The sequence below is a fragment of the Pseudorca crassidens genome, chromosome 4 (genome assembly GCF_039906515.1).
Source record: "Pseudorca crassidens isolate mPseCra1 chromosome 4, mPseCra1.hap1, whole genome shotgun sequence".
NCBI lineage: Eukaryota > Metazoa > Chordata > Mammalia > Artiodactyla > Delphinidae > Pseudorca > Pseudorca crassidens.
In genome coordinates, this window is record NC_090299.1 from 133,063,168 (window position 1) to 133,083,232 (window position 20,065).

At 38.8% G+C, this 20,065-nt stretch overlaps 1 protein-coding gene across 4 annotated transcripts; it reads right to left on the bottom strand.

Annotated features, from left to right (window-relative positions):
- Window positions 1-2,661: 2,661 nt before the first annotated feature.
- On the bottom strand, window positions 2,662-18,789 carry ZNF330 (zinc finger protein 330). Of its 4 annotated transcripts, XM_067736803.1 has the most exons (11): window positions 18,603-18,789; window positions 18,119-18,214; window positions 16,596-16,727; window positions 14,889-14,908; window positions 14,717-14,787; window positions 12,597-12,676; window positions 10,103-10,229; window positions 9,537-9,641; window positions 5,786-5,832; window positions 4,595-4,712; window positions 2,662-3,436 (listed from the first exon to the last, which is right to left on the bottom strand). In XM_067736803.1, the coding sequence occupies exons 3-11, from the start codon at window positions 16,713-16,715 to the stop codon at window positions 3,162-3,164; spliced, it is 963 nt and encodes a 320-aa protein (XP_067592904.1). In that variant the 5' UTR covers window positions 16,716-16,727; window positions 18,119-18,214; window positions 18,603-18,789; the 3' UTR covers window positions 2,662-3,161. The 4 variants fall into 4 exon arrangements, with proteins under 4 accessions (XP_067592904.1, XP_067592902.1, XP_067592905.1 ...); XM_067736801.1 differs by lacking the exon at window positions 18,119-18,214; XM_067736804.1 differs by lacking the exon at window positions 18,119-18,214 and having other exon boundaries at window positions 18,594-18,789.
- Window positions 18,790-20,065: the final 1,276 nt, after the last annotated feature.

The following is a 20,065-nucleotide window of genomic DNA, read 5'->3' on the forward strand; positions in this document are numbered from 1 at the left end:
GTGGCAGGGTTAATAAAGCCCTGGGACAAAACTATTGAATAGTATAGTGTCCATTCCATGTGAATGCAAACTGTTTCTGATCCCCTTTTTCGAGGAAGAGAAATCATTTGCAAAATCCAAGACTACATTCCTTGGACTTGGGCTCCATATATCTGCTCCAACAGAGGCCACATCCGGCACGGCATTTGCAATCAAGGTGACTACTTGGCTGAACTTGAAGTTGCCTATAGGCATCTTCCAGGATCCATGCAGTTTCAGCAGGGGAAAGACTGGTGAATTAATATAGATGGGATAGGATTTTCATCTCTGCATTTTTGAGATCCCTAAGGATGCCACTAATTTCTGCCATCATTCCAGGCTATACCATTGCTTTTTGCTCACTATCTTGGCTGCGGTAAGGAGGAAGTAGGAGGGTAGTTAAGTTTCAGAGGCTTCCACTTAGCCTTCCAAACACCCAGTGAAACCACTGTAACCTCGCATTTGGTCAAGACCCCTGTTATTATCCAACGCCTCCCTCACTTTAAGAAGGGAGCAAAAAGGACACTTTGCGTCTCTGGATAGCAGTATCAATTCAGACTCTGTCCAACAGGCCCTGAAATATCTTATTTTCCTCCTTTCCCCAGAGTAGAATTATGAGTGAATGTCTCCAGGTTTGGGGGAAGCACTGGGGGACTAACTACCTTGTCCAGATGCCTTGGTGCTACAGGGACCTTCCTCCTGGGGACCTCTTTCATCGGTGGGCTATGGGTCTGAAAAGTGACTCAGGTCCAGAAACTGAGCAAGGGATGATAATTTTTTATCGGAACCACCACCCTTCGGCCTCCATGTTATCTATCCTTGATGTTGTCCAGTGGTACAAAAACTAAGTAGTACTCTCGTTGTTACCCATTTATTTTGCCCCTAAGCTTGCTGTATTCTATTAACCTTCTCCGTAACTCTCTGCAGGTCAGGTCCCCTTGACTAACCACTCCCACCTTGGTAGTCATTACCATAGTTGTGACCCCACTGACTCCTGGCAAATAGGTGCTGCCACTGGCCACCTATTATTTCAGGGTCTTATCACCCACTGCCATCAGCAAGCTAAGTTTTACAATAGTTTGTTTCTATTGTCAGAAGTAGCCTACAGAGTCATCACTGAACTTCTGGGGGACCCTCGTGTTCCTCTCATCAGCACGTGTCTTTAGGGCCTTGTTAAACAGTATGTCTGTTGGGCCTTCCTGTGGAACGTAATCATCCAAAGAGAAATCTATCCATTCTGGCATATCCACTTCCCTCAACCTTTTCATTCTTTCCTCCACCATTTGCCGCTCAACTTTGTTTAGAATTGGCCATTGCTTTTTCCACGTTTCTACAAGCCATCCTGGTAGTGAGTTCACATCTCCTGGCACCCTAGCCGGGATGTTAAATCCTATTAAGAGAGTGCTTATCCTGCAACCCAAGGACCCAATGTGGGTGCTATTATCAAACTCTCCCCTAATTTTGTCCTGTCCCTCCTCATCAACAACCTCAGATTCCAGCCTCAATCATTCTCCTGCTCGTCCCAATACATCTAGGCCAATTCTTGCAGCTCCTTTGGGGTACAGTCTGTCTCCTGTCTCATCAGGCCCAGCCCCTCTCTGGCTGAGTTTTACTTAACCCTAATTAACAGTTTCTCAACCCTAATTCTAGGTCTAGTGGCATGGAGATAGGGCAAGTCCTCAAGGGGGCACAGGTTGCCTGGGGAAAGAGACCTCTGCATCATCATCTAGCTTGGGAGTAGGTGAGGCGCCTTTGCCCTTAAGAGAGAGAAGTGGGCTGCGACTGGGGGCTCAGAAAGTTCAGGAGTCTAGGGAGTGAAAATCTTCAGCGGCATCCATTGAAATGTCTCCATCTCACTCGTCAGGGTCCTGGATATTCCCAGACAGTCCCTTGACCTTTGCATAATAGACCTGCCGTGATGGGCAACTGTCTTTGAAGTTTATCCGTTCAGACTACTAACTCCTGGCTTGGTCCTCAGTTTTCTCAGTTCTCCGCTGCAAGAGATGAAACTTTTTCCAATGCATCTGGAGGCCCTCTGGCTTTCACACCTGGCTTTCGGTTGCCTGTTATTGCCCTCGGCTGTTCATTATGTTTCTATGGAATAAAAATGACTCAGCAATAGCCATCCTACCTGTTATCCATATGGCTACAATTTTCTCCGTACTTTTCAAATGCCAGCCTGATGACACATTCCTTTCTACCACACCATCCCAATTCACTGTCAGTGTAAACTGTAACCACTGGAACTTGTGCCAGCAACTGTCTGTTCTCCACCTACCACGAATGATGGGGTTCAGCTGCATCACTTTGTGTCTATCACACACTATTAATCTCTGCTACCTATCTTTCATATTAGACAAAAAAATGAAACAGTTTATACAAGAATATTGGAATGCTTTCCAAAATAGATTTAAAATACTAAGAATAAGAAATCAAATAAAACATCAAAAGTATATAAGTGAGATACTAGATTTACTCAAAGAGAAATGAAATTTCCTAGGTAAAACATGTGTGATAATACTGATTCTGAAAAATGGCTATATAGTCACCTTTGTCTATACATTTAAGCATAAATAATAGGTATTGTTCAGGACACACGCTGTGAAGAAAGAAATGAATGAGTCAATTGCTAAAACACACATATAACTACTTAAGATAACATGAATATTTAATGAAAATTTAGCATATAACATCTGACTTTTATCCTGCAGACAAACGAGAAAAATTACAATAATTCATTTTACCCAATACATTTTACAAAATCAGACAGAACGATTTTCTAAGCAGTGTTAATAAAAACAGCAATTTAATTTCAAACAAATATATTACCATCCTATTCCTTTATCCTATATGTGTATTTAATTGGCAAACCTACTAGATTACTGAAATCAGTAAAATCCAATCCATGATGCTTCAACTGCTTGGATCGATTTGAAATTCATTTTTGAAATTCATTTTTCTTATGCTGGAAGCCTGATTATCAGTTCCTATTAAAATGCTATGCCCTACTCCTTGCCCCAGTGTGTGTGACTAGTCTTTCACATGAGGCTAAGTGACAGTACGTACACCTGTATAGCCACACACGAGTCATCAAGCACACACATTCCAGCTCAGACAAGGTCACCAATGGGCAAGCAGCTTTCCTAGCTCTCCTGTTCCTCATAGTGAGCATAGCCACTGGCATAGGTCCTTCCTAAATTCAAATTACTAAACAAATCTGATGACTCAGCATCTGAATCCTTTCCACCTTCATCTTCTTCCTCTTCATCATCCTCTGCTTCGTACTCATCTTCTTCCTCATCATGGTAGCTGGTATCACCATACTTAGCAGATGCAAGGTTCTTCCAGTAGGCATCATACCCAGAAGCTCCATCTCCCTCTTCACCTCCAGTCTGCCTGCCAAATTTCAGGGAGCGTGCTACGAAAGACAGATATGTATGTGGCACCTGATTAGCTCCAATTCTCTACATCCTCATTTTCCTCTACAATATATGAAGTTACATGAAGCTGATTGGCTGCTTCTTACTCTCAAATGAAGAAGTCAGTCACATTTTCCTTATTTCCTCACTTAACATTTAACTGGAAAGAAAGGAGACCTTAGAAACAACCATCAGTTCCATCCTACTTAGAGTCTACATACACATCATATATAAGAAATGATAAAGATGACAGTGTCATTTCATTAATTCTAGACAAAGTAGGAAAATGAATTAAGAATAATAGCATTCTCCGTACATAAGTTAAATAAGGCACGTTAAAAACTAAAATGCTCTTTGTTTGATCAATTAAAAGTGCATTTTCAAATCACAGAACAGGTGATTTCATGTCATTACACTCTTCTCAAGAGAGCTACTTTATAATTCAGATGTCCTAGAAGACAAAGGCTGTCATTTCTTCTGCCTTAGTAGCAAAACAAAGGTAAGTGTAAAAAATGTCTCACCTCACTGTATAACTCTGTCTTTGATTAAACAAAGTATTGTCAGAGTCATTTAGAATTATGGTTCCATTATGTTTGGTAAAGAGTCAAATTCTCTTTAATAAAATTGTGAGCTTCATTACTGTAAGCATGTTTGTAGTAATTGCATTCCTTCATAGAAAAGTTATATGAAAACTGTAAAACAATTTCCTACAGTAGTGACGTATAACATAATAAGCATCACTGCTCAAATATCACACACATAAGAATAGCTTCAAAATGAATTCCAACTTGCAAGTACTGAAGATTACCACCACTTGAATATTGAGGATTTATTGCTACTCAATTATTTAAAATGAAGCCTCAGCAAAAACAGAAAAATCATTCTTTTTGGTCTTAAATTTCAGTATTCACTATGTCATTAACTGAAGCAAATGCCAAATATCAGAGTGAATGACGGTATATTTCTTAAGTTAAATTGGGAAATTTTACCCACAAATTTTCCAAGGCTATAAAATTCCATTTGCATAAGAGAACACATTCATCTTTTCAAATATGAAGAAAAGGCGAAAACAAAAAGAGAAAGAGAAAAAGAAGAGGTAAACCTCGTCTAAGCAAGAAAGCAAAATCACCCCAGTGGTATTTTAACAAGAGCCTTACTTGACATGCTAAGATCCTTAGTTTCCTGAGTTTCATGCCCACATTTAGGGCAGGGAGGCTGTTTTCCTTTTTCTTGCTTAAACACCTTGCTCCTTGTATGATCATCACAGAAACAAGCCTATATAGGAGAAATAAAAATGAGCAAGTTAAATAAGTAATTCAAAAAATATATGAAGACATCACTTAGTATTTCAAGGAAATGTAAAGTTAAGATATACTTTTTTTTTTTTTTTTTAAGATATACTTTTGCTAGGGCAGAGATTAGGAGTTTTGTTGGGGCTGGTCATGCTCCTGATTTCAATTCCTTAAAGGAAAAGGTCTCTGCCAGGACTCTTCTGAACTATGGCCTAAACACAAGACAGAAAATATATGCAGGGTATGATATGTAGACACGTTTCTTCGTAAATATGAGTATTCACAAAGCCTCTGATGACATAATGGTGACCAGCTTATCTACCTGCACAGAGCACACAGTCTAACTGGAGACACAGACAAGTGGAGAGGCAGCTACACACACTACGCATTGCAAGGGAAGTGAAGAGGAGAAGCGCCAAACCAGACCCAGGATTCAGGAAAGGCTGCCTGGGAGACGTGAAGTCTTAACCGAGATCGGCAGGAGAATGGGGGTGCAGCAGGGTAAGCAAAGACGGAAGAGTGATCTAAGGCAGAGGAAACAGCACAGACAGAACTGGAGAAGAGTTGGGGGAGAATTAAGAGATAGGGTTAGGAGTATTAGTAGGAACCAGAGAAATGACTCCGAGAGGCAGTGAATCAGCTGCATCTGTTTAGTGATCTTTGACAAATGGAAATGCTGGAGACAAGGTCTAAGGAAACACAACATTATGGAAACGTTCACTGTACTCAAACTCTACCAAGCAAGTGCATTTTGACATAAGGTGAAATATGCTCCCATGATTTTGGTCAGAATGTTCTCTACAAACATAAGGTATAAAAACACTGAGCTAAGATTCAGGTGACACACGCACTAGTGTCAACTCTAAGACAAGCCAACTAGATGACCTATGAAATGCCTCTAAGCTGTCTCAACTTCATTCACAATCTCTAAAATAAAAGAAGTAAATTACATAATGTTTAAGGACCCTTGTAGATTTATTATAGCTATAAATAATCCAAGAGCTGATGGATGAGTATGGGGATTAAAAACAAAAACGAAAACATATAAAAGTATACCTTACAACGGAGACAGGAATGCTGACCAAGTCGATTGCATGAAACACCTGTGAGGGAAAGTACATAATATCCATTTTCAAACTTGGAATGAAAACACTCTTTTCCACAGATTTATACTTGATGTACTATCTTAGATCAATTATCAACGTTTTTTTCTCTGTCTCATAACCTAGAGGATACAAAAAATGAGATGGAATCCCCAGCCAGATGCAAGTAACCCAGCAATTGCACAGACACAGCATTCTTTTATCCTCCAATCTCCTTCTATTGCTCCAAAACTAGGAGATGGCAAGCTTCATTAATATTTAGGAAACTGAAATGGTAAAACATTTTTTCAGTGACATTGGCTGGTCTCTTCACTTAAGGATATAACAGTTCAGGACTTCCCTGGTGGTGCAGTGGTTAAGAATCCGCCTGCCAATGCAGGGAACACAGGTTCAAGCGCTGGTCCGGGAAGATCTCACATGCCATGGAGCAACTAAGCCCGTGCGCCACAACTACTGAGCCCGTGAGCCACAACTACTGAAGCCCGTGCGCCTAGAGCCCATGCTCCACAAGAGAAGCCACTGCAATGAGAAGCCCGCACACCGCAACGAAGAATAGCCCCCGCTCGCCACAACTAGAGAAAGCCCATGTGCAGCAACGAAGACCCAACACAGTCAAAAAAAAAGGATGTAACTTCAATTTTTAAAAGAATAACTGTCTCCATTAATATATATTCTCTCCTCGTGTTGTAGGCTATTACCATTTTTTGCAAACTTCTGATATGAGAATAGAATACTTCAGGTGGAAAAGTGTGACTATGAAGAGAAAATAATACTCAAGTGGGCAGGAAAACAGATGGAAAAATCCTAAAATATTTTATCTCTATTTTAGTCAGTAAGCCACATTAATTTTGGTCATTATCTACAATTAATGCAAATGTTAATGCAAATAATGCTCCTAAACATAAGAGCAAATATTTTAGAAAAGCCAATTTGTCTGGCACATATTGAATATGCCAAAAAATGAACAGACAAAAATAATTAAGAGAGGTATAGAAACAAGAAAACAAATTAAGCCTTACCCTGATATAGTCTAAATATAAACTGTTAACTCTCAATTTACTTAGAGGTTTTGAAAAAGTAAAGAAAACAAAAGGAAATCTATCTTTATAATTCAAATATTGCAGATGTTTCTAAGTTGGGGATTCTTTTAAGTTTGCCTGGGTCATGGGGAGCTTTTTCAATCTGAACAGGAAAGTATTTTTTTAAAAACTCAATGATGATTTCTCAATTATGTGTATTATTATTGCTTCTGTCCAACCATCCTGCTTCCTTCCACAGCGACACTGCTATTTCAGATGGATTTATATTACCTGTCCTACATGCTAATAATAAAAGTAAAAATCAACTGAGTACTTATTATATATGTATATATTAGGAATACATAAGTATACCAAATTACTCCAATAATAACTATATTATTTCAGTCTGTGGAGGAAAAAACCTGAAATCTCAATCATTTCTACTTGAAGGTATGCCTAGAGAGCAATTAGGTTCATTCTTCATTCAGTCAAAAGAGGATATATATCACCAAAATGCTACAAATCCCTTTCAAGTACAGAACCAGAACACAGACTGAAAGTACAAAGTGCCCAACCCAATTTCCCTGTGCACCAGGCACTTCTGATACAGAATCTTCTCCCATCCCCACCACCTGAATCTTTGACATGCCACCATGACACAATCCCAGGAAACTCGTTGTTGTCTATCACACCCTCACCCGTACCACCGGAAACCCAAACCACTAGGATGGGATGTGGCCTTGCCAGTCTTCTTTCCCTAATTACACCTCAAAAACACACAGGCACTCCACTTCACTGCCCTGTTATTTTTCTACCCAAGAGATAAAATCTTGAACTTATATAAAAAATGCATTTCTCCCCGATTCTAAAAAATATTGTGACATTCCTAGTTTGAGACTGGGGAATGGTTTTCTTTTTAAATCTGTTTCTATGTCTTCACAGTATTTTAAAAGAAAGCAGGTTAGAATACATCAAAGCCTGCTGACAGTAAGCCATTTAAATTAGAAGTCCCCGGGCCACTTTCATTATTTTAAAAAATAAGGACAGAGTACACACATGTGTTTTGTTTTTGTTTTTTCCCCTCAAAACATACTTCCCACTGGTTATACAGGTAAAGAAGTATTTTATAGAATTTCCGTATCTTCCAATTCATAGTTGTATGCTCAAATCCAAAAATGATGAGATATGACCAATTAAGGGAATAGAAACAAACTATCTTTGGGACTTATATGTATGATGAGAACAGTGTTTTCAGAGAAAATATTTCAAGTAGTGAATGGCAACTGGCGAAGGAAAAATGGCAAAGAAAAAATAAAGCAATAAAAAAAAGGAAAGAAAGACGATAAATTACAGTAAACCAAGGAAACCTGTGAATCTGCAATGAGAATGACTAACATGAGCTATCAAAGGCATGGTAATAAATTTATCTTAAAATGCTTTCAATTATTCAGTGTCTTTATTTTTCATTTGTCTTTTACTGAATCACTAAAACTTCTTGATGGAAATATAGACTTATCACTTACAGTTGCCTGTCTTTGGGGTTTAAATGCTACGGAATACACAAGGTTCCCAAGTCCCAAATGAAATAATTCAATTTTTATATTATACATTCTGCAGAAGCCTAGGAACAGCTCAAAAAGGCTAACTACTCTGAGATGTTCCTTTAATCTTTTGAGATTTTCTTTATAAATATCACAAGAATTACATATGTGTGTGTATGTGTGTCTTAGACTGATGACTTATCAACTTTAAATTTATAGATAAGTATAGGGATTGGCATTTCATAGCAGAACAAGAACCAAATTGAAGGAAGTGAATTTGGAATCTGAGTCTTTCCTACAGTGGTACCTACTATTCAATAAGGGCTTTCTAAGTGACAGGTGCCATACTTATGCTTTATATGGGTTCTCACTTCAATTAACTCCTTGAAAAAATTAGCATCTTTCTTTAATACATAACAAAATTCAGGTTTAGAAAGATTTGGTAAGTTGCCCAAAAACATATGGCCAATAAGTAGAATTCGAGTAATGTCTGAATCTAAAACTTGAGCTTCTGAGAATCAACAGAATAGAAATAAAATAAAATGCAATCTATCTCTAAAGATGATACCATGAAACACTGGTTCTCAAACTAGGATATACATAAGAGCTATGTGTGCAGGTTAAATACAGATGCCTGGCACCTGCCACCCACTTAAAGATAGAATCTCCAGGGATGAGGCCTTGACACCTGTACTTTTAAAAAACCTCCACAGGTGTTTATGATGCACATTCCTGTCTAAGAGTCACTGGAACCAACTAGCAGGAACAAATTAGGGGTGTACCACTTATCTGCGGACACCTGAAAACAGGGTGGGGGAGGGTATGTTAGTTGTTATAATAACTTGGAAGTGAAAATGACTTTTAGCATTCAGGATCAGGGATGCTGCAAGGCCTGCAGTGCCTGATCAATCCCACAAAATGAAGAACTGACCCAACCAATATGTCACTGGCACACTGTTGGACAAAAATGGACTATATGCGTTCTAAGTTTTTTCTACAAACAGAAAATAGATATTGAATTAAATTACAGTCCATAAGAGGCCGCATGAGAAACTAGATTCCTTTTTCATTAAGTTTAACACTATTAAGAATCTTGGGTATAAAGAACATCCAATATATAAACATCCAATATATAAAAACTTACATTTAAATGTTTCCGCTTCTAAAACCTGGCAGCTGGCTTGATGTTCAAACTGATCATCTTCACAAAGAAAGTTATGGCAAAAAGAACAACTGAAAATTCTGCCTCCTATTGGATTAAAGAACAAAACCCACAAATGTAAATATGATAAAGTTTAATTTTAAAAACTTATCTGTAAAACTGCTCAGAAAAGATGGCAAGTTATTTCAGATTTACACTAAAATATCACAGCAGCTTTTGTTCCGGCAAAGGCTACAAAGAAAACTGACAAATTGAACCATAAAAGAGTGAACTCCCACTGTACCCTGGCTACCCTTATATACTCACAATGCTCAGAGACACTTCCTCCCCTTTTACTCCCCTCCCTACCTGCCTAGGTAAAAATCTTAGTATTGCCTGATGCTGCTGGTGTAAATCCCTTTTCCAACTAAACTGACAACCAGAACAGTGCCAGTACTTATGATTGATAGTATCCTAAAAAAAAAACATCATAAAAAAAGAGCATCCAGAACGTTTCCAAGTCAGCCTTCACTTCCAGCAAAGCTCGTCATTTGTATGGAACCACTCACCATGGTCCCAGACACCCCGTTCACATTCCACACACTCAGCATCGGTAAGCGGGCAGGCACAGGCGTGTGTACTGAGACACTTCCTACCATGACAAACCCAAGCTTCACAGAAGTCACATATTGCACCCTGCAACCAAAGAACATGAAAAATTAACCTCTGACACAACTGGCTGCAGCCATAGTTTAAGCAGTGGCAACCACCAAAATTATATACATTTAGCCACTTATCAACCTTAAGTGATAACGAGTGGCTTCATTAAAGAAAATGTACTGTTTAAGCCAAAATTAAAGAGTGTTTCCTGAAAATCAAACTACTTCACCAATAGCTATTTACAATATACAAATCTATAAATCAAAAGAAAAAGAAGCAGAAGGGAAACTATACACTTAACGCTAATATTAATCATTAAAATAAGTCAAAGAGCTGACAGTGTTGCCCCCAAACTGAATTTTACAATAAATCAAATGAAGTCTAGAGCCCATAATTTAAGCATTCCTGTCTATAGCAATTCTGGTAACTAAATGAAGTTTTTTCAAAAACTAACATTCCTGACTTAAGAAAGTTCCTTCTTATCTGTGTAATTTATAAAATAAATATATAGCTTTTCTAGAATAACAGAGAGAAAATATTAAACTTCTGCCAGCATCTTTTTAAGGCAACTTATGCATTAAATCATTATTATATCTCTTTGTTAAATAAAACTAAAATAAAATATTTGGAACTAAATGACAGGTAAGGTAAGACTGTAAGACTACACACACCTTTAATAACACAATGACATCTACAGAACACTAAGAGCTAGAAAGAACCTTAAGGAAATGGAATTGGATGGCTTTTCATTTACAGGTGAGGAGGGACAGGGGCCTGAGACTAAGTCCAAGTTCTAGAGCTACATTAGAGCTGAGCTGTGATTCAAATCCAGGTCTTCTAACCCTCAAAATTCACTGTTCTACTATTCAAGGCACTGTAACAAAAGTGGAAAAGAGCAAATAGGAAGAATGTTTGGGGACTTGTAAAAATAGATAACCAGTGCAGATAGCAAGTCCTCGAATCTATCTCTTGGATTACTCAGGGTTCTAGCAAGAGAAGAATGACACACTAAACTAGGTAATCCAGGGGAGTTTAAAGAGATAATTCACAAAGAACAGGGAAGGGCTTCGAAAACATCAGGGATGATGCAGATACTACCCCTAGGGCTGAAGGGCCAAGGGCAGGGAAGGGAGGGAGGTTCTACAACCACAAGAGAGAGCCAGCTGTATGCAGAGGACTACCTGGTCATATGGAGAGGAACTGGTGGCCAATCCATGTCGAAATCAGGACAAGCTGGTAGGGAGTAAGCTGGGAGAATAAACACCCGGATCATAATTTCCTCCTATCATCAGGTCTCCTGCCAAAGTCCTTTTAGGGCTAAGCCCTAAGTAAGACACTGATCCAGCCCACCACACAAGTCAGGCTCCCAGGGCAAATCAGGGGGAAGAGTCGGGGAGAGGGAATCTTAATCAGCAAATAGAGGATGGCCAGAAAAATCACTTTTCTAGAATTTAGAGCTAATGATGCATGATTCTACTTTAATGTATTCTTTATATAAGAGATCATTCATACTCATACAACTCAGCGAATTAAAAAAGTAATAATTTGATAAATCTAGACATAAGCAAACTACCAAGGAAGATTACAACAGCTTCTGAATAAAGATAACACTGACAATCCTATACTTAAAATAAAGAATTTTCACAAGATGATTATGAATAATTCCAACTCTTCTATAAGATAGCCACTCATGAAAAATATAAACGTCTGCCTCATGATGGGAAATTATGTGTTCTTGGAAAATTATGAATATTCTACTATAAATATTACTTTCCTCATGGACTGACATTTGGACCTAAGAATAAATTCACACAATAGAATATAGTAAAACTGGTCAAAAGGATAACATTTTTTTGAAAAAAAGAGCAAAATGCCTCACACAATGCAACTGCTTCTATTATTTAAAATAATGAATTTTCTTTGAAACGTCTACATGTAACAAAGAGATAACGACATGTAATGAACCACATGTAATTACATGTAGTAAAGAGCATAATTCTGTGTTAACTACGTACTCTTTTTTGAAATGTAAAGCTTTAAAAAACAATTAATCCTAGGTTCTTTTGGAACTACGTTACTTATTCAACCAAAAGACTGAATCTTAGTTTAGCAGCACTTTCAGTATAGTAAATAATATTTTGTGATGTCTAATTAAGATATATTAGAAAGGTATCACTAACAAATGAATGTTGTTTAGGTCAACATTAGATGAGTTTCCCTTCCTTATACATTTCCCAATAAGAAAGAAGAAAGCAGTCAAAAACAAGTGGGTAATAAGTGAAAATCATACTGAAACAAGCCACAGATAATCCAGATAATTACAGACTGATTACATTTGGTCAGAATGCCTTCTCCTTATCCTTGGAAACCTACTGGTCTAAAAGATAACTGCAAGAAGCTTACCACCATGGCAAGGCCAGTACTGTAGACACCAGCATGTTTTATGACACAGTCAGAAGACTTCATCATGCACTTTGTTTTCCCTAGCAAAGAAACAAATTTTCACTATTAGTCTTGCAAAGTACTACATGCAAATATTCACTAATTCCTCTTTTTATCTAGCCCAAGTTCCTATGGAAATAATTTGAAAATAAAGAGAGACCAGCACTATCTACTGCTTATATAACTGAAAAAAGAAAATGGATATAACTGAGACCTCATTACCTGAGTCAGATCTTTTGAGATTAGGAACTTATATGATAATTCATGTTTGTACTAAAATCAAAATTTGAAGGTTATGCTTTGTAATCTAATAATCACTAAAGCAGTTAAAAATCTTGTGAATTTTCAGGTGAATTCAGGGAGATTTTTAAATGATATGCTTTAAAAGTGAATTTTACACTTTGTAATTCACAATAAACGCAGTCTGATTTGAAGTTACTGCTTCTTTCTTTCCCTAGAACATATCAAACCAAAGCAAATCAAATAATAATTATGCAAATTATCTGGTTCATTTTTTTTTTATGTTGGACCATAGTTAAAAATTTACAAACTTAGCCCCTGGGTAAACATTCTTCTAAAAGAATTGTCAAGTAGTGCCCAAATGAGCACAAAAATCAGGAATATAATGATAAAGCTAAAAATCACAATACAGCCACAAGAGCTCTTATCTAGCAGCGAATTACCAACCCGAAACACTGTCAGGACATTCACTTATATCACATGCTGCGAGAGGATTAATGGTGACATATTAATCACGCATCTCAGACTCCACAAAGCAGAACACGAAAGAAACAGAAGATGCTCAATTTTCCACTTCCTTGATTACCTAAGAAACAAAGCTAGACAACAGGAAATGGGAAGAGAAACAGGAAATGAGGGGCAGCAGCCCCCTGTCCAATACTAAAGACAAGAATCAGTGAGTGGGAAGTGTATCCGTACACAGCACCACAAACGCTGAAAACAGGGGAAGGGCCTAGCGACAGCTTATCTCAATCTTCTCCACAGTCTATTTTCTCACTCTACATCCATTTGTCTTTTGTAAATAAGGATATAAAAACTGGGAAATGACTGGTCTATCTAGGCCAGTGTTCTCTTTTCCATTAATTACATACCTCAAAGCCGTCTCTGAAAGCTAGACCTACACTAGAAACATTCAGGGGTGTGGCCCTAAGCCTTCCTAACTTTCTGCAATGTTATCATGCATAAACACAGTTAAATGAGCATGTGTTTCACCTGAAACTATTATCCTATAAGCAAAGGGGATACTTGTTCAAATAAAAGTTTGCGGGACAAACCTGGAGTAAAGACAATTAATCAGGTTTCTCTACTGGAGGTCTTCAGAACCTTTAACACATACATAGGTAAAAGAACTCTCCCAGGTGGGAATGAGGGAATGAAACACGCAGCGTGTCTCAAATGTATGCTCTGCTTTAAGAAATACCTACTAATATCTCAAGTATTCTGTGGAAGACTATTTGGGAAACATGGATCTTGTTGTTCTATGAACTACTATTTAGTTTTACTCTGAATAAAAGTTTCCACTTATACTTGGGAACTAGGTAAGTGGCTTAGGAACTCTATTCCACTCACTTGGGAATACATGTGAGGAAATTCAAGAATCATACGCTAAGAACCAAACAGAAAAACAACTGATCACAAAAACTGGCACCAGGTAAATGTGGAATAAAATTATTTTCAACAGCCTAACACACTGCAGGCAGTATCAGCAGAAATCAAAATTTAGGAAAGTAAACAAAGGATATCGACAAGACTAAGACAGTATAAATAAAAATGCAGCATCACCAAATGTTATTAGTCTGAAATCTAATCTTTCCACGTTTAAAACAACATGTGGTACCTTTATCTAAACTGTATCTTAATTATTTTCCAGCATTACATCAAAGAGACACCACCAAGGCTTGACAGTTTTTTGATAGGCCAAACAACATTTTATGTAGTCTTATTAATAGTAAGGTATAACATTACTGTAAATGATAATGATGAACCCACAGGTTCAAACTGATTAAATGCCAAACAAATGTTTGATAAAAGAAAAGCATGTGTTTTGATCATATACTTACCACACTGTGCACAAATTGGTAACTTCTGTACAGAATTACAAAAATAGCAAAATGCTCTATTCTTCTGCCGTCTTGTCATGTAAAAGAAAATTTTAAAATTTAGTCAATATCAGATAAAAGGTCAGTCTATATTATTATATATAGATAGAAAAAGAAATAAATAAAAATTTACCTCTGACACTTGTCACATTCCTGTAAAATATAAAAATATAACATTAATTTGTCTACTGGCTGAAAACTGCAAAGTTACTTGAATTATAAAGAATACCGTTTTTCATGTTAAAATTTAAGTGACATTTGCCCAAACCCTCCAATTCCACCCATGAGTACAAGCATCTATACATACTTTTAACAACAAAGGTATGTTTTGGGGCATACCACACTAGAGAAAGTGGCTTTTTCACAAAACAGGCTAAATATAGTAGTGGTCTGTTTTTTGGATTTTTTTTTTAAGCAATCAGAAAAATAATACAGAATGAACACAAGAAACAGTAGAGAACACAGTATGTTGAAGCTCACAGAAAAGCCAGAATTCTAAACATGGTATTAAAAAGCTCTCCACAATCTGGTCTCTAACCACTTTTCAAACCTCACTGGCCTATTCTCTTTAGATTCAAGTCACTATTTGTCAGCCATTCTCAAAATATGTCTTGTATTACTTCTTTTCCATGCCTTACTTATTCTAATACTTTTCCCTGAGAAGTCCATCCTCACTTCTTCACCTACTGGAAGTCCTGGTGATGATCCCACCTCCTCTGTGAACTGTACCCCAACTCCACACTCACCTTTATCACCTCAGTCCTAATAAACCTTAATCCCAATTGTACCTTTTCTGCAGCACTTACCAAAGTCTAGCCCTCACTGTATATATTTATGTATGAATCATTTCTTCGTCCTCCTTCTCTTCTCTAGAAATCACCCTGGCACGGACGAGGGAGTCCCCACTGTCCTATCTGTGCTATGTCATCTCGCTCCCCCTCACCCCCCCACCAACCCAGTACAAATGCTGGTTAATCCTGGGTTGGGCACCCACCCAAGCCCAACCCATCGGAGTTCTTTCCCTCTCTGAGGGCAACAATATGTGATGTGAGACATGGGAGCTATGGACCCAGTGGCTATGAACCCCCCAAAATGGAATAAAACAATCCGAGAAAATGGAACTAAATAAAAGCAAAAGACAGAACTACAAGTTGTTTCAGGTTCCAGCTGTCCCTGCATCCCAGCTACATCCATGCCCTTCTCAACTACACAAGTTAGCCCATTACTCATTCAATAAACTATTTCCCCCTGAAGTTACTTAGGTTGGATTTCTGTCATTGATAAACATTAAGTAATACAGAAAACAACTGAGCTATATAAGCTTGAGGAAACCAGGACTGTGTCATTCATCTACGTATTCCCCTCAGTGCCTAAAATAGTCCCTGGCACAGAGTAGGCACACAATACACATATGAGGAATTAAGTCACATTAAGCATTTCATATGTGTTCAATGAAATCAAAAAAGAAAAAAAAGAAGAGGAGTGGGAACAGAAAAAGTAGAGAGGCGTGGAAACAGGAAGATACGGGACAACTCAGAGAAATACGGTCAAAGGAAGGGAAGAGGTAAGGATGACTTAGGATGAAAAGGCTCCAATTAATAGGACAAACTGAGGAAGGCATACTAGGTTAGAGAAGCTGGAGAATGTCACACAGTTCCTAGTATGTATTCCTGTTCAATACATATCTATTTGTCACCAATGGTAGCCAAGGTAATATGACAGCTTTCAGAAATAGCAAAATCAAACAAAATTCACCACTACTCAGTGTTAATGAAAATAACAGACATGCCTTTAACATAGATTTTATATAGTTTTTCAATTGATAACCAAAAAAACTTACCATTGAAGCATTGCACGGGTGTTTAGCTAAATCGATAGTGCTTCTTGATGCTCTTAGTTGTTTTTCACGTTCCCGGCGATTCTCTGCCTTCTTCCTCGCACCAGTCTTTTTTTTAGGCATCTCCCCTTCTTTCTACACAAGCAAACAGAGAAGATATAATTGCCTTGTTGCATTTGCTATTTTAAAGAAACTAAGGAATAGCAGAATGAAATCTTCTAATTCTCATTAAACTTTAAACTCAACCCTGCTCTTTTGATGGTTAAGCACATTTTAAGCCTTTATGCATCATTTAGCACACATCATCCCAAATAGATGGCTTTTAAAATAAGGCACTTATTTGTATTACCAAACAGTTCTAAAAAATGTAAACATCAAAAAGATTTATCCTAACAGCCAAAATGGTTTTCTTTCCCACAGAGCAAAAAAAGTTTCTCTGATATTCAATATTCTTTAAAAATTACTCTGTAGCAAGGGAAAAAAAATTATTAGGAATAAATAACAAGAATCATTTAAAAGTATATTATTTACCCAGTTTATATCACTTTTTTAAGCCCTATATTCAGATGACCTGATGCTGCCAAGTCTTCTAGTATGTCTAATTTCTCCCATGTAATACCTGAATAAAACATCTAATAGTCAAGTCAAATGACAACATTAACTACAAAGCCAAACTACCCTCTCCGAAAAGATATTAAAGGCATCTGAGTAGCTCTGACTCCCTGAAAGCTGCCTTTCCCGCTACTTTTACCCGCAGTGAGCATGTAATTTTAACAGGGTTCAAATTTAACAGTATGTGTTTACCACACATATCAAAATAAGGACTTTAAAACTGGTTTTTATCAGGTAGTTGAAAGAACTACCTCATTTAGAAAAACAAGGTCTTCACTAAATAACACATTTTTATTTGGCTTTTCATCCCATCTGAAGACACAAGTTCCCTGAGGGTTCCAGCCCTATCTTTCTTGACAATGTTTGCTTCCCAGCCCTGCCTGAAATAAATTAAGCCTTAACAAATGAATAGATACACGAATGAATGAGTCCATGTGCTTGCTTTGAAATAGAATCTCATATTTCTTAATATTCTTCAAAATACATGTATTTTTTTAAAAAGTCTTTTCTAAGAGTGGTTCTCAAAAATCAACTGTGGCATTCCCTAAAAGCACAGATTTAGACTTCTAGGCTCTATCCAAGATCTACAAATTCCAAACCTCCAAGCACGGTTTTAAGTTTCACTGGTGACTGACACACAACCTTCCTGAAGACAAAAATATTCAAAGAAACCAAAGTCGTGTCCATGATACAGGGAGAGGGTTCCATGAAAGCACACCTTGACACTCACATTTCTCATTACAATACAGCAAAATCAGCTTGTACCTGGAACAATACTAAGGTCACTCATAAAGTTGTCCTAATTTCCGGGTTTCAACTCTGATGCTGGAATGCCCAATCAAAAAACCGCGCGGTGGTTAGTTGCGACTTAAAAATATGAACAAACCAGACAAGGAGGTTTAGTGGGTGGTTACCTGAAGTAACGTCCAGGTCCACTAGGTCACCCTTCCGGTATTTACAATGACAAAACTTACAGGGTGAAAGGTTGTGTACTGCCCTCGCCAAAGGAGCTAAAAAAATAATCGCAGGGTGATCACCGGTTGAATTTTCTGCGTCCCCCGGGGAGAACCCGCTGGGAAAGTTGAGCCTCATTTTTTTCTCCTCTAGTTTGTTTTGTAAACTTAAAGAGTGAATTCTAATTTTCAGCGTTATACGGGTTTAAGCCCTTCTCCAGGAACGCTCCCACTTCTTCAGGACGTGGCCCGTGTCACGAAATGAGAAAACAGGCCCGGGGCCACTGCGGCTTTGGAGGCAAAGCCTGCAGCCGGAGGACCCAGCGGGGTGCAAGGGGAGCCCAGGGGAGAGTCGGCGGAGGTGCCACGCGACTCTGGGAACCAACGGCCGTCCCTGCCCGCGGGGCACCCTCCCTCGCGCGCGCTCCGGGCCGACCTCGCTCACCCTCGCGGGGAGGCCGGGCTCACTCCAGGGGCCGAGGGGCAGGGAATGGCGTGAGGTCCGCCCGCGGCGATTGCAGATCCAATTCGAGGACCACGATTCCGGGGGAAAAAAAATGCTACTAAGCCCCGAGGAAGGCGGACAGAGCTGCTTCCAGGCACTAGGAGCCGGACCGGATGTCCTCTGACGTCAGCACGTCGACAGGGGAAGACCCGCCCACTTCTGTTCGCTCCGCCCCGTCCCTCCCCCTTCCGCGGGGGGCGGGTCTCCCAATCCTGGGCGGAGGACGTGACTGAGAGAAGAGGAAAAATGGGGGGACAGAAGGAGGGAAAGGGTGGACATTTTATTACCTCAATTTTGTGTTTTCAGAAAAGGAGAAATCTAAGCGAAGAGAAAAATCTAAAAAGAAAAAGGAAATGAACTTACCACCTGGTAGTGGATCAGTTGACTCAAACAGAAAATTCTTGCCTAATTCTTCTGGAAACTTTCTGCTACCCGCATATTTTGTGCCCTCACAGCCCACTTTTCGTGTTTGCTCCACAAGTTGTCCCTTTAGTTGTCCAGTGAAGTTCTGTGCTACCCTCCTTTGTCTATTTCCACTGGCCTTCTGGAATTCCATTCTTTTGTGAACAAATTCTTCCACATTCTGAGCCTCTAGTGTGTTTGCTGCCTGTCCTTAGCTGAAACGTAACATCACCCCCACCCCCTTGCAGAGTCCGTTTGCTTTAAACTTGAAAGTGAAGGTTGCACATTTTCCCACACTTCCTTCATGTCTTGGTTAGGGGGGTGGGGTGTGTCCCTTGCTTCCCAGTGCCTCACTCACATGATTCATCCTCGTTTTTATGTAGCAGTGCCACTTTTTAATCCTTCCTTGTTGCTATGTTTTACCCTCGCCTCATGGATGGAAGACTCTGGAACCTGACTTCCAACTTGTGCCATCACCCAGAATCACATTAATATCTAAATGGAAGATCCATCCTCTTGGGTTCTGGATTTCTTCATCTCCAGTAGCCATCACCGCTGCTCCAAGACAGGCACCCACTCTCGTGACTGTACCCGAGGCCTTGTCATCAGGTGGAACTACTCCACCACTAAAATCCAAAATTCAAACATCTAACCAACCAACTTCCTAATTACCAACTCTCTCAGCTGTCCCTAACGAAGACTTCGAATCTAATGATCCTTCTCTTTTCTCCCTATCAATTATCCCCCTGCTTTCTTCCCTTCGTTTCTTCCCCAGGTAATAAAACACAATTCATCACTTCAGTCACAATTTTCCATGTTTTTGTCCTGAGCAAACCAACTGGAACATTCCCAATTCTGTTAATTCAACAGCTTGCCTTTCCTTTCCTACTCTGGACATCTGAGTGTCATTAAGGAGAAAAAAAGTTACACAATCATGATTCTACTCTAAATCCAAAGTCACTGACCTCCACAGGTCTTTCAAAATTGCCCTGCAAGCCTCC

What these genes read in the sequence shown, in the direction of transcription:
- ZNF330 (XM_067736801.1), bottom strand. Translation starts at nt 16,715, where the DNA reads ATGCCTAAAAAAAAGACTGGTGCGAGGAAGAAGGCAGAGAATCGCCGG. An exon ending in ACGGGGTGTCTGGGACCATG is followed by an intron (nt 9,642 to 10,102) that starts GTGAGTGGTTCC and finishes TTAATCCAATAG; the next exon opens with GAGGCAGAATTTTCAGTTGT. An exon ending in AGAAGCGGAAACATTTAAAT is followed by an intron (nt 5,833 to 9,536) that starts GTAAGTTTTTAT and finishes TTTCCCTCACAG; the next exon opens with GTGTTTCATGCAATCGACTT.